The sequence below is a fragment of the Petaurus breviceps genome, unplaced genomic scaffold (assembly GCF_028583685.1).
Source record: "Petaurus breviceps papuanus isolate PSGF00001 unplaced genomic scaffold, PetGlider_PUasm1.0 140, whole genome shotgun sequence".
Classification (NCBI taxonomy): domain Eukaryota; kingdom Metazoa; phylum Chordata; class Mammalia; order Diprotodontia; family Petauridae; genus Petaurus; species Petaurus breviceps.
Window position 1 is genome coordinate 1,499,121 of NW_027185698.1, and position 15,567 is coordinate 1,514,687.

At 39.8% G+C, this 15,567-nt stretch overlaps 1 protein-coding gene across 1 annotated transcript in view; it reads left to right on the top strand.

Moving 5' to 3' along the window:
* Positions 1–7,783, top strand: part of TLR10 (toll like receptor 10) — an 11,315-nt gene extending 3,532 nt beyond the window's left edge. The window contains exon 2 of the mRNA XM_069068494.1: positions 4,271–7,783. Within this exon, the coding sequence (XP_068924595.1) occupies positions 4,331–6,730 (2,400 nt within the window). The 5' untranslated portion in view covers positions 4,271–4,330 and the 3' untranslated portion in view covers positions 6,731–7,783. The remainder of the gene's footprint in view (positions 1–4,270) is intronic.
* Positions 7,784–15,567: the final 7,784 nt, after the last annotated feature.

Genomic DNA, 15,567 nt, shown 5'->3' on the forward strand with positions numbered 1-15,567 from the left:
TCTCTCTCTCTCTCTCTCTCTCTCTCTCTCTCTCTCTCTCTCCCTCCGTCCCTCCCTCTATCTCTTTCTCTCCCTCTCTGTCTGTCTTCATCTGTTTGTCTGTCTCTTTGTCTCTCTCTGTCTCTCTCTCACTCTCTCTCCCCCCTTTCCTCCCTTCTTCCCCTCAAACTACCTGGTGTTGACTTCTCCATGTATGTTGCATGATCCTAATCAAAATGAAAGCTTCTTAATGGAGACCGACTTTTTTTTTTTTGTCTCTGTAACCCCAAACACCTAGCACAATGCTTTGCACATAGATGTTTAATAAATGTTTAGATTCGTTCAACTGATGGCCCATGCCTGCAGGAGACAGAATTTAGACTGATAGCTGATTTGAGTGTGAAGAGTCTGAGGTCTCCCCAAAGACATTTGCAAAGACTGAATTGAGAAGGATCCAATGACTTCCTAGAAGGGAAAAGGGAAAAGGAGGTAAATTTTGGGGGTGGCTAGGTGGCACAGTGAGTAAATCGCCAGCCCCAGAGTCAGGAGGACCTGAGTTCGGTTCTGGCCTCAGACACTTAACACCCGGGCGCGCACACACACACACACACACACACACAACTAGCTGTGTAACCTTGGGCAAGTTATTTAACCACAATTGCCCTCCAAAAGGCAAAACGAGGTAAATTTCGCCTTCTTAGAAGTTGCCTAAATTCTGACTCAAGAACTGGTCACAGAGGGAAACTCTCAGGTAAGTTTAGATGTTTTTCTTTTCTCTAAAATCATTTTTTCTCTAAGAACATTTTTATTGTCCATGGCTGGTCTAGTACATCCCCTCAGAGAAACAGAGCAATGGAAAAATATTTAAATTTAAATATAAGCCATGAAAGGGGGAAGGTAACTGATTAGAATTAAGAGTATGAAAATCCGGAAACCAAATTCCTCTCATCTTCCTCCTTCAAGAAAACTGAAGAAATAGAATAGCTTCTCCAGTTGGGATGAACAAGACTGTATATTTTCTCTTTTCCTTTATGTTCCAGGAGGTTCTAGGTAGAGCAGTTAAGTTGATGCTCCTTTGTTATAAATTGGGCTTTTCCTGAGAAAGATGAAGTCCCTTAACAATGAACTGTTGGTTTAAAAAAAATTAGGAACAAAGACTGAGAACTCAGACTGAGCTGAGGGTAATCTCTGAGGAAGTTGCTGTGGGGAAATTCCAAACTTGTACACTTAAAGGCATTGTGAAGTCACATGGGTTCATGGCAAACTTTTGTCTTTTGCCTGTAGTTTTACTCTGTCTCTGTAGCCTTTTCTCTTGATAAAGCATAAAGTACTCAAGTTGAATTGTTTATGAGATGTTTATTCACTATCTATGTTTTATGTTCATTTTTATTCACTTATTTTGGTCCACACAGGTGATTTCATCTTGGAGGAAATTCCTGGCAAGGAATCTCTTTCTCCCAATGCACACTGATAATTCCTCTGTAAATTATAGACTTAGACCACTTAGATGTTAAGTGACTTGTCCATGGTCATATAGTCAAAATGTATCATCCATTCCAAACAATAGACCTATCTTTACTGTTTGTTTTCTTACCCTGAATTCAGCTTTGAAAACCATTTTTATGTCCCTTTCCCTTTTTCTTTCCATCCTCACCTCATTATTTTAGTAATCTGTGATTCTCATGTGCATTTTTCTTTGGTTATGTGATCTTCTGTGCTTGTGATCTCTTTTTTCATTCTTTAATTTCACCCCCTCTTCCCCCTTGTTAATTTGAGCTCAGTGGAGGTGCTGTCTAGGAAGCCACTTCAGTCTCTTTTTAATACCTTTCCCCTTTTCATGGGATCATAGAATCATAGATTTTGAGCTTAAGAAGTCATGTAGTCCAACTCCTTCATTTTCTGGCCTTGGAGATTGTGAAAGTTTGCTAAAAAAAAAATCTATGCTTCCATCTGGGTCCTTTAGCACAATTTAATGTTAAATTTGTAATCAGGAAACTGGGGGCCAGAGAATTTAACTGGCTTGTCCAAGATCACAGAGCTAGCGATGTCAGGAAAAGGATTTGAATGAAGCCACATCCTCTAACTACACATTGAGTGCTCTTTCTTGTGATCAAGTGAGATGAGTCCTTACATTATCCTTACTGCCTGGGTATCAATCACGATTGAGTTATTTTCCAAGAATCCTCCTTTCTTTTTGAATTGTATTCTTAGAACATGAGATCACATTTACCTTTTCGATGAGCTTTATGAAATCAGTTTTCTTAAAGTCCAGGGAATGTGTCTAACTATGTTCAACATTTCCCTCTCTGGCTATCAAGTCTCCATGGTTAATATAACTTTTCCCAAGGTAACTTCACCAACCAGTTCCTCTGCTACCATCATTTAATAAGGTCTCCTCCTTTGAAGTTCATATCATCTGATAGTTCCAATCCTTGTCCCCACCATCCATTGACCTTTGCATTCTTCAATCACTTTAGCAATTGGTTTATAGTCTCCTCCCCATTCTCTGTTCCCATCATCCTTGACAACTTCACACTGAAGACCCTTCTCTCACCTTGGCCTCTAAGTTCCTAGAGGCTTTCTCCTGCTTCCCTTCAAGACTCAGCTAAAACCCCATCTTCTTCAAGAAACCTTCTCCAATCCTTGTTACTTCCCTTCTGTTATCTTTGATTTATCCTGTCTATATATTGTTTATACAGGGCTATGTGCATGTCACTGCCTTCATTAGACTGTGAGCTCCTTGAGAAGAGAAATTATCTTTCCCTTTAATTTGGACTATCTTTTGCCTTTCTTCTTATATCTAGTACTTAGCACTGTGTTTGGTATGTAGTAGGTAATTAATAAGTGTTTGTTGACTAAATGAATGACTCCTCAACTCCTAGAACTTTATGTCTACTTTAATTTTGCCACCCACCATGGTCATATGTCAAACTTTGCAACCTACAAGGTCTTGAATTCTGAAATATCCCTGACTGTAATCTCTCTCTCTCTTTTTTAAATTTCGTCATCACTGTATTTCCTGAACCTCTCTTTACTTTCCTCATTATCTCCATTGACTTGTAGCCATTCTGGCCCTGATAATTCCCAACCCTAGATTTAGCCTGATGACCTGCCGTCTCTGCGACTGTTCCTAAACAGCAGAGCAGTGAGTACCACAGAGAGTAACAACCCCTTGCTCACTTGATCCACTACAATTGTATTCTAACTATCCTGCACCTAGCGGGATGCCTGATACATATTAGGTGCTTAATAAATGCTAACTGGCTCATTGATTGACTTCAGCAAGACCCACGTTGCTTCATGACAACATTTTCATTCCTCTCTTATTTTTTCTTTATCTGATTTTTCTACAGTGCTTATCTCCAATACTTTTGTTTTCTGCTGCCTGCAACTCCATCCCTAACTCCCTATACTCTCAGCAAATCTCACCTCCTAATTTACCAAAAATATTAAAGTCATTCAATGGGAGCTCTTAAATTTTGTTTCCTCCTCACTTTCAAATCTCCATCTTCCCTCTATCTTTAGAGATTGCAAAAGTTTGCTAAAATCAATGCTTCCACCTGGGCCCTTGATGTCCTAGGGCCCTTCAGAATGATTGAATGTTGGACATGGAATCAGGAAGATCTGTATCCTAATACCACTAACTTTGGGACCATGGACAAGCCAGCTAGACAGTCAATTAGTTTTTATTAAGCATTTGCTATATGCCAGGCAGTGTGCTAAGTGCTGTGTGGGTCCTGCTTCCCATAATCCTTCAGTACTTTCTTCCATTTGGGAAAAATCTAGCATCTATACCAACCTCACAGGCTGTCCCTCATGCCTGGAATGCTCTGCCTCCTTGCCTCTACATCTTGACATCCATTCACAACTCACCTCAAACACTACCTTCTGCAGGATGCCTTCCCTATCTCTCCTTTCCCTCTGTCCCCAAACCCCCAGTTACATGAGTCTTCTTCTCTAAGATTAGCTGCCTTCTGCTCTGTATGAATCTTTTTTTTTTTGGAGGGGGGAGGAAAGGCAATCAGGGTTAAGTGACTTGCCCAAGGTCACCAGCTAGTAAGTGTCAAATGTCTGAGGCCAGATTTGTATTCAGGTCCTCCTGACTTCAAGGCCAGTGCTCTATTCACTGCACCATCTAGCTGCCCCTCTTTATGTATCTTGTGTGCATTTATTTATTTACATGTGTCCCTTATTAGTATGGAAGCTCCTTGGGAGCTGGGTCTATTCTTTGTTTTATCTATGAGATTTCATTAGCCAAATGGCCAAATAATGTTATCAATTGTTTTTCTAGGCTTCCATTCATCTTCATCTGTGACTCGAGAGAACCAGTGATAGCAATCAGAAAAAAATAATGAGAATCATCAAAATCATTTACATTCTGTATAGTATTGACTTATCTGTGCTATGTGGGGCTCTGCTACTGCCTGAAACAAATGAATTAACTACCAACTGTTCTCCAGACTATCTTAAAAATGTTCTGATGGATATGTCACCAAAAACTACCATAATAGATCTATCCAACAAATTCACATGTCAGCCTCAGAACTTGGACCTTAGTCCTTTCTCTAAACTCAAAGTTTTAATTCTCTCTCATAATAGAATCCAACACCTGGATATGAGCATCTTCCAATTCAACAAGGAATTAGAATATTTAGACTTATCTTACAACCACCTGAGGAATATTTCTTGTTATTCACTTCTGGCCCTCAAACATTTAGATCTTTCTTTTAATGACTTCAACAATATTCCCATTTGTCAGGAGTTTGGCAGCATGTCACAGCTGGAATTTTTAGGATTGAGTGGGGCACAGATACGAAAATCAGATTTACAGAAAGTGGCTCATTTGCCCCTAAGCACTATCTTCCTGGGTTTAAAGCATCTTTCTTACTATGAAGAAGGCAGCTTACCCCTCTTAAACACTGAGAGACTTCATATAGTCTTTCCAGAGAATGCTGATTATAGGTTTATTTTGAACGATGGAATCCACACTTCAAAAATCTTGGAAATGACAAATGTCAACATGGATCAATTTACAAACCATGAAAGTCAGAAGAATCCTCTTTTGGAGAGCCCAAAGGACTCTAAAACTTCTGATCTGTTACTCAGTAATGTCGACGGACCCTGGCAGGACTTTGTCCAAATATTGAAGTTTGTTTGGCACTCGTCAATCCAACAATTACAAATACAAAATTTGACCATTGGTGCCCAAAGTGAATTTAAACGCAAACCATTTAACTACTCTAATACCTCAATGAAAGCCCTAAAGGTGGAGCATGTGTCTTTTAAGATATATTCCTTCTCACAGGAGATGATCTACTTATTCTTTACCCACATGGACATTGAAAACTTGACAATAACAGGTGCGGGGATGCCACATATAGTTTTTCCTGATTATCCCACCAAATTTCAGCATTTGAATTTTGCCAACAATACCTTGACAGATGAATTATTTGTAAACACTCTTCAATTGCCACATTTGAAAACTTTTATTTTGCAAAGGAATAAATTAGAAATACTCTCCACAGTGAGTTCCTTTGCTACCAAAACATCCTTGGTACACTTAGATCTAAGCCAGAATTTACTACAGTATGCCGCAACCGATGAAAAAGATTGCTACTGGCCAGAAACCCTCACTACCCTGAATTTGTCATCCAATAAATTTATTGACTCTGTTTTCAAATGCATACCAAAGAACATCCAAGTGCTTGATCTGCATAACAATGACATTAGGACCATCCCCAGAGAAATTGTGGATCTGAAAGCTTTGCAGGAGCTAAATATTGCATTTAATTCTCTAACTGATCTTCCTGGGTGTGGTAATTTCCAAAGGCTTTCTGTGCTGAACATTGAAATGAATTCCATTATTAGCCCATCTCTTGATTTCTTCCAGACTTGCCAGGAAGTACAATCATTAAAAGCAGGAGGCAACCCATTTAGATGTGCCTGTGACATAAGAAACTTCATCAACCTAGAAAAAAAATCTCAAGGCTTGATGATTGGATGGCCAGATGCATATACTTGTGAATATCCTCTAGAACTAAAGGGAATTCCATTAGAGAATGTTGATCTGCCAGAACTATCCTGTAATATACCCCTGTTGATTGTTGTGATTCTGATAGTTGGCTTAATTTGTACAGTTGTCATAGCAGCTCTCTGCATCCATTTTGATTTGCTCTGGTACCTGAGGATGATAGTTCAGTGGACACAGACCCAGCACAGAGTTAGGAATGTGCCCCTAGAAGAACTCAAAAGAACAATCCAATTTCATGCTTTTATTTCTTATAGTGAAGGGGATTCTCTCTGGGTAAAGAATGAGTTGATACCAAACCTAGAGAAAGAAGACAGGTCCATATTGATTTGTCTCCATGAGAGACACTTCATTCCGGGTAAGAGCATTATTGAAAATATTATAAACTGCATTGAAAAAAGCTACAAATCTATCTTTGTTTTGTCCCCTAACTTTGTTCAGAGTGAATGGTGCCATTATGAACTTTACTTTGCTCACCACAAACTATTTCATGAAGGTTCTAACAATTTAATTCTCATATTACTGGAACCAATTCCCCAGTATAGTATTCCTTCCAGGTATCATAAGTTAAAATCTCTCATGGCACAAAGAACCTATTTGGAATGGCCCAAGGAGAAGAATAAACATAGACTTTTCTGGGCTAACCTTAGGGCTGCCATCAACATTAATTTATCACAATCTGGAAAGATGAACGAATCACAGACAATTTCAGAGTTACAGTAAGAGTTGCAAACATCTTCATGAAAGAAATATGTGGAAGTGAATTTCATTTTTTATGCATTTCCCTTCAATAAATCATTAAGTATTCAATGAACAATACAATTCAATGAACAATACATCTTCCGATTCAACAAGGAATTAGAATACTTAGACTTATCTTACAATCGCCACATGTAGACAAAAGTAGTTTATAATTTTGTAGTGTAGCCCAGCATAGTGGCACATCTGTAATCCCAGCTACTGGGGAAGCTGAGGCTGGGTGATCTCTTGAGCTTGGGAGTTCTAAACTGCATTTGTCTATGCTGATTGAGTACCCACACTAAGTTCTGCATTAAATATAGTGGTTGGAGTTAGGGAGTGTGGGAGAACAAATGAGACTAGGTCAGAAGAACAGTAGAACAGAAGAAATCCAAACTCCCAAATTGATCATTATTGGAATCAGGTTGCTATCTGCTGAGTGGTTGTCAGTGGCCATTCAACTTCCAACTTGGGAGATATAGAGAGAACCAGTCTTTGTAATAATAATAATGAGAAGAAATCTGATTGATAAATAAAAATATATGAAACAATTAGATGATAATTAAGTATTAAACTGCATAATATGGACTCTAGATTCTATTGCAATAGGACCACAAAGCTAGAACAGGAAGCAATCTCAGAAGTTATTCTTAATTGAATGACCCTTCTTTTTTTAGGTAAGGAAACTGAAGCCCAGAGAGATTAAATGACTTGTCCTGACACTCATTAAATGAAAGGATCACCCTGGGCTGGAGTAGTGAGAGAAAGATTCATGAAGGTGATGGGAATTCAATAGCAACCTTGAAAGATGAGCAAACAGGGCTATTATATCTTGGGCTGCTATTTGAAGTTAACAAGGAAGGAAACTTGATACCTAATAAAAAGAGACATAGGATTTTCACAAGTCACACTTTCCTGAGTAATCATGATTACTTTTGTTAATAAATCAATTAACATGTCAATGCAGTGGGAATCTTGCTTACCCATTGGGATATGCTATATCATCTAAATTCTATGATCCTTTAATGAATTTATTAATATTTTTAGCCCACATTCCTCAGGATTTTGTAAGTTAGTTACCTTTTAAGGTAATTAATTTACCTTTAGTACCCTTGAGGTACTAAAAATGCCTTTTACAACCTAAAAAGTATCTTCCCAAGTTCTTGAATTCTGAGATATGATCATCATTAGCCATAGCCCATTACCAAAGCTCCGAACTCACATTGATCAGATTGTCTTGATGGTGTCTCGATCACAACACTGTGGTTTACTTGATCCTTACCCAAGGCAACTCTGGGAACATCTGAATTTAGCTCATGTCTAGCTCACACCTGAGAATGTTTAGTTTCCCTGCAAACAAATGAGGCAACAAAGGCATTAACATATAAAGGTTTATGAGAATCCAAGGTAGACGTGAGGAGGGAATATGCTGCAGGCATGTGTAATGTAATACCAAGCAAAGGCAACTTCCCAGGTTCAAAATACCAGCATAGGTGCTCTCTATTTTATTCAGTGACCAACCAAGAACAGAGAAGATTAAAACATGACATCATTCAAAATACAGCATTTACTAAGTGTGATTAAATAATCTCCAAGGACTACCCCACCCCAGGATCTTCCAATCATTCAATCAATTACAAAGTCCCTGTTCTAAATACTACTCCATCCCTAGGCTATACCTTAATTAAGTCCACCACAAAACCCCTCTTCTCAAATGGAGATTAGTTTCCAAACATAGGTAAAGTACCTTCATTTGTCAATCACAGAGCACAATAAGGTCAAAAGTTCCCCACCCCCCAGGATCACAATTGAATCTACCCCAGAGTTACATCAAGTTTAAACACAGCACTTAATACCCAAATGGAGGTCTTTTCTTCATCTTGACACGAGGCAAGTTCTCAGCAATCTTAGTTCCTGGGGAGACAAGGCTTAGCAAGGCCATAAGATACATTGCCAGTCCCTTCATGAATTTATCCTCTGTCTGTAGAACAGTCCTAGAACCCCTGAACACATTAGCAAAGCCCTCTCCCAGGATTTCTGTAAACATACAACAAGAAAATCCTTCTTCAGGGCTTCCGAACCAACAGAAAGGCTCCCAGACCCCTGCAACAACAGCACTGTCCCTCACCAGTGGACAGTATTCACTCTGTCTGCCGGACAGTCTCCAGACCCCTGCAACAACAGTACTGTCCCTCACCAGTGGACAGTATTCACTCTCAACAACAGTACTGTCCCTCACCAGTGGACAGTATTCACTCTCTGTCTGCAGGACAGTCGCAGGCCTTCTTAGCAAACAGCCAGGTTCCAGGACTTCTTCAACAAAAGGACAGTCTTTCACCAGTGGACAAATCTGGCAAAATAACATCAAAACAGACAGACAAAGTACGAGCAAAACAGCCATGTCTCCTCAGTCCTTGGCAGCTCAGGGGGCAGGTCTCAAAAGTCCAGGGCAATTCAAAGCGGCCACCAGCAATTCTCTTAGTCTCTCTCTCTCCACGAGGTGCTGCTTCCAAAAAAGATCTTCCGCCTCTCTCTGGTCTCTCCAAATCTACATCACCAGCTCCTCCCACTTCAGGACTTTCTTTTCACATCAACAAGCCCATCCCACAGGTGGGATTAACAAACTCTGGGTTTTAACACAATCAATTTGAAAACCAAGCCAATACAGGGGAATCTTTAATTGCCATTACTATCACAGCATGGAAACCAGCCTGTATAAAAACAGAGACAGGAGATAGGGTGTTGTGTGGTTAAGTAGAAGTTCTCTGGTGTCAGAGGACAGAGGTTCCAATCACAATTACACTGTGTGATTGTGGGTGGGTCAATTAATCTTGATGGGTCTCAGTTCCTTCACCTATAAAATGAGATGATTAGACTACATGGGTGTCTGAGGTGCCCTTTAACTCTAGTTCTATGATCCTATCGAAAGTAAAGAACAGAGGAGGCGTTTATGTGCTGACCCGGTTTGTAAGGGAACACTTTCCCAGGTAAGTGCCGTTTCTTCTCCTTCTGCCTAGAGGGTCATTCAGACTCTACTGAATAAACTCATAGCACCGATGGGTGAGATTTCAGGAGCTTGAGAGGAACTGGAGACCTCATTGAAGGGCAGTATTGGAAGATTGTTTTGTTGCTGTTGTTGGCTCTCTCCTATTTCTCTCTGGAGCCTTGGCTTGCTCCTTTATTCCAATAGCTAGATACCCACTCTTCCATTTTTCTCCTTCAGGTGGCAGTTCTGTCACCTATCAGCTTCCTCTTCCTCCTTTTCCTCATCAACAAGCATTTATTAAACACCTACTATATGCCAAGCATTATGCTAAGGGCTGTAATTACAAAGAAAGGCAAAAATAATCCCTGCTATCAAGGCACAAAAACAAGATATATACACTATAAAGGGGAGATAATCTCAAGGGGAGGGGGTGGGAAGATTGGGGAAAGCCTCTTGAAGAAAGTGAGAGTCTTAAAGGAAGCAAAAAAAGCCAAGAGTTTGGAGCTTAGGAGGAAAGCCACTCCAAGCAAGGGGAAGGAGGGGCAGATATTGAAAAAGACACAGAATTGGAGGTAGAGTGTCATGTGGGAGTAACAGTCAGGAGGTCAGTGTAGAGTAAGTGAAGGGACATAAAATGTAATAAGACTGGATAGGTAGGAAGGCCTTAGAGTGTGAAGGGTTTTAACAGCATCCTCAGAATATCACAACTTCCATAGCCTTCAGCTTGGCTTAGGAGTTTTTTGGTGCTTGACCAATGACTGTGGACATCGCCTTTTCCTCTCACTGACATAAATTGGAATTTCACTAGACCACATGCTCCAGTATTTTGTTATTAGTAAACTGCCCCCATGCAATCCCAAGTACTATAATTTTTGTGTCCATCTAAACGTGGAAGGGTGATGCAGCAGAAAATATCTTCATGGTTCAAAACGGCTTTTTCCATGAGATTTCATGTTGTTCTTTGTTTTGTAAACTTAATAATTTAATATTTTATAATATCATGTGTTATAGCTTTTTGTTTAGGTGTCATCACTTTACAAGACTTTAAACTTCTTGAAGAAAGGGACTGTGTCTTATTTAAATTCATGTGTATCCTCTAAAATCTTTCATAATTATCTGCACATCATTGTTGTTCAGTAGTGTCCGACTCTTTGTGCCCCCAAGGACCACGCTGCCCGTGGTGTTTTCTGGGCAAAGATACTAGAACGGTTTGCCATTTCCTTCTCCAGTGGAATAAAGCAAACAGAGGTCAAATGACTTGTCCAGGGTCACACAGCTAGTGAGTGTCTGAGGCTGCATTTGAACTCAGTTCTTCTCAACTCCAGGATCAGTGCACTATCCACTAAGCCACCTAGATACCTCTGCACATAGTAAATGCTTAATAAATATTTATTGAACAAATGAATTACTAGGATATTTGGAGTAGTTTGATAATCTTGAAGGTAGCTCCTTTTAGCAAATCATCCTTAAGAAATAGAGTAGAAAAAAAACTATTCAAAACAGCTGGTACCTTGTCATACACATAGATTTTGAAAGCTAGTTCAACTTCATCAGTGACCAAAATATGTCACAACAATAATAAAAAACTAGAAGTCACACTGCCATGCCTCTTAAAGTCTTAAGATTGGTCAGGGCTGGATATACAATTTGGCTGGGACCCTGGTCCTACTACAATAGTATCACTGTGGCATGATCCTTTCCATGGACTTGAATCAGAAAGAACTTGGACAGATTTCAATAGAATTTGGAATGTTGCTTCTGATGGTGTGTGAGCCTCAATGAGGTTTCTTAGCACCCTTCCCACCCTGACATGCTTTGCATTTGGATTGAAGAGGAGAGGCACCCAGACTCGACAAGGGAGCATTGAAGTACTGGCCATTTCATGTCTGGGGACGTGAGGGAGATGGACATTTCTCTCAAGATTCCCCCACAGGCCTCCTAATGAAGCAGTGTAGCTTTCTCCTACAAATTAGGAAAGGAACAACAATATAATATGCTCTAAAAAAGTAAATTCCCTCTCCAGTAAGCAAATGTAATGGGGACATGATTCCTTCACCTCCGTTAGCTTCTTATTTTTAGGTAGCAGAAGTATTACTTGATTTACTTTCAAAGCAAGTCATTTTTAATTTTTGTCATCTGAATTGATCTTCTCATTAGCTGAGAGGTGATCCTGTAAAATTCAATGGCAAAAATGTTTGGTGACAGGTCCCTGATCAGACAAATATTAGAAAAGAGTGGGGGCAGCTAGATGGCACAGTGGATAGAGCGTTGGCCCTGGAGTCAAGAGGACCTGAATTCAAATCTGGCCTCAGACATTTATTGGCTTTGTGACCCTGGGCAAGTCACTTAACCCCAATTGCCTTTTAAAAAAAGAAAAGAGCAACTGGGCATCATTGGGAAGTTGGAGAATATAGTAAAAGAAAAAGGAGGAAAGAAATTTATTTTGCTAGGTCATCATAAAATTTAAAACCCTGCATATGTCATGTTTTCCCTAGAGGAGGAAGTTAAGCAACTGTAGAGTGTATAAGCTTTTCCAGGCTTAAGTTAAGCCTCAGGTTTGGGGAATGATAACACTCAGAGGATCAGAGGATTTAAAGCTGGAAGAGACCTAGAAATCATCTAGTCTGACCACTTCATTTTACAGGTGAGGAAACTGAGGTCCAGAGAGAGGAAGTGACTTGCCCAAGGTCACAAGTCAAAAAGTTTGGGCTTTAAACACATACCAAGTCTTCCAGCTCTTGTCTAGTACTCTTTCTTTTGGCTTTTTCTTCTTTTTTCTTTTTACTTCTTTTCTTCCTTCCTTCCTTTCTTCCTTCTTTCCTCCCTCCCTTTCTTTCTTCCTTCTTTTCTTCCTTCTTTCCTCCTTCCCTTTCTTCTTTCCTTTCTTCCTTCTTTCCTCCTTCCCTTTCTTTCTTCCTTCCTTCCTTCCTTCCTTCCTTCCTTCCTTCCTTCCTTCCTTCCTTTCTTCCTTCTTTCCTCCTTCCCTTCCTTCCTTCCTTCTTTTCTTTCTTCTTTCCTCCTTCCCTTTCTTTCTTCCTTTCTTCTTTCCTCCCTCCCTTTCTTCCTTCCTTCTTTCTTTCTTTCTTTCTTTCTTTCTTTCTTTCTTTCTTTCTTTCTTTCTTTCTTTCTTTCTTTCTTTCTTTCTTTCTTTCTTTCTTTCTTTCTCTCTTTCTTTCTCTCTTTCTTTCTTTCTCTCTTCCTTCTTCCCTCCCTTCCTTCCTTTCTTTCTCTCTCTCTCTCTCTCTCTTTTTTTTTACTTTGCATCTCTAGTGCTCTTTTTGCCCTGAGTAGTTAGTTGTCTCTGTCTGTAATAGAACAAGTAAATTTACCTAAGCTGCTAAAAAAGGAAGAGAAGATGACTGGGTAGATATTTAAAAGGGTCTGACTCCACCCTCAGTGCTCTCTTCCCTTCTTGCTTCACATTTTGTCAGAATCTGCTTCCTGTGAGGGGTGTCAAAGGGGCAGCTGGCCTTATCACCCACCCCAGAAACTATAAGTTGATTCTCACATGACAGATAAAGAACATGTTATGTCTAGTCAGGCCTAAGTGTGGTTTGATTGAGGGTGCCTGTTTTACATATGTTCTTCCTTGATCCTTGGTAAACAAATACCTATCCTGAGGCGCATGTGTTCAGGCTTGGAAATGACCTTGTGAGTTTGAAAAGTTCAGAGCTCCTGGGTCCTTTCTGTTGCAGCTGACTGGCAGCAAGGGCAGATGTCACCAGCAATTCACTAGCACTCTTAGAGAAAATGACAACCTTGTTGTGCCAGAAGACAGAGGAGGAATTATTTGGACGGTGCAGAACCAAGGTGAAATGTAGAATGCCTAATTCATAGTCCCACAAACTACTCCATGTTTAGATGAGGTTTCCTCCAAAAAGTTGTAACAATAATTGTAAGTTAAGTTACTGAATCCTCTCTTAAGACATTCTGTCAATGTGAGTTTTTCCAGTATTTGAGTATAAGAAATAAACACCTGTTGCATTGGAAATAGAGACTGGACTTATGGCGTCATTAGTATGGGAAACTCCCAGATGAAGGAATTTGTTTCTACCAATGCAAGTCCACACACTCTCAGCAACATGAAGTCTTAGATAATAGCCTGGAACACTGAGAGTGTTTTATAAATGATTTATCAAGGGTTACACAACCAGGATGTGTCAAATGCTAGACTTGAGCTCAGGTCTTTCTGGCATTAAGTCTGGCTCTCTATTCACTATCCCATGCTGTCTTTCATCTGCTTCATACCTTAATTATATTGTACACTGTGTACCTTTCTATACTTCCCTTTGGGAAGACTTGAGACATGAATTACAACTTAAAGTAGAAGTAAATTTTTCCCAGGGGTGTCAGGGTCAAGGTTTAATGAACTGAAGCATCAGAGAGAAGGGAGCCTAGCCCTCCATTTTATTAGAGGACAGATTTTCCCCATACTGAATATGGTCCAAATCACATGCTTGGGTTCAAAGTTTAGAGGAGAGATGAAAATAAGGGCTAGCCAAAAATACCCAACCTTTTGGGTTCAGAAGCAATGTGTGTGTGTGTGTGTGTGTGTGTGTGTGTGTGTGTGTAGACAGACAGAGGATTCCAGGAATCATATGGGAATGTATCTATACATATATATGGAGAGAGAGCTACATATGCACATACATATACATATGTGTGTATATATAGGTTTTATTGTATAGGTTGCTGAATAAAGTCATTAGCACTAGAGTATTAAGGGTCCAACAGTGTAGATTTGAGGGAGCTACCAATCTCCTTTCTCAAATTGCTTTACATTTACACACACACACACACATACACACACACACACACCCCTTTATCCCTAATATCTCTCTCCTGAGCTCAGGTTCTATAACACTAGCTGCTTGATGCATTTTTCCACTTGGATGTAAAATAGGCATCTCAAACTCTATGTCTAAAATAGAACTCATTATCTTTCTCCTTCCAGCCCCACCTCCAGCCTTCCCTAATTCTGTTAAGTTAAACACCTCCTTCTAGTGAATCAATCAATAACATTGGTTAAGCACCTACTATGTGCTTAATGCCATTAAATACCATTAAAACCATTGCACAAGGTTTTGTAGATCCAAAGACAAAAAGGAAAAAAACCCTGTCCTCAAAGAGATTTTATTCTGTGAGGGGAGACAACATGGGCATATATAAGTATATGCAAATACACACAAAGTGGGTTATTAGCAGCTGGGGAGACCAGGTCAGTCAATAAAGTTTTATTAAGTATTTACTATGTGCCAGGCAGTACACTTAATGTTGGGAATACAAAAAAATGTAAAAACACTGTCCCTGACCTTAAGGGTCACTGGGGAGAGTGGGGGGTGAGGGGACTTGGCATCATGGGAATTATGTAAATAACTATTTCACACAAGAATAGATGGAGGTAATCCCAAAGGGAAGACCAGAAAGTCTTCATATAGAAGGTGGTTCTTGAGCTGTGTTTTGTAAGAAATGAGGGATCCCAAAAGGTACAGGGGAGAAGGAACTACATTCTGATGATAGGGACAGCCAGTGGAAAGACACAAATGGAGTGTTATATGTGAAGGACAAATGATGAATTTGACTGCACCAGAGAATGTCGGAAAGGAAGTAGGTTATTTAGAGTAAGACTGGAAAAGTAGGTTGGGACCAGGTTATGAGGGACTTTAATTTGATCCTTACACCAGTAGAGAGACACTGGGGTTTGCTTAGTAAGGGAGTGATAGGCCCTACCTGGGCTTAGGAAAATACCTTTGGCAGTTATGTGAAAGATAGAAAGGGGGAAAGAGAGAATTGAGGAAGGAAGACCAGGGTGAAACCCTAGTCTAGGGGAGCTATG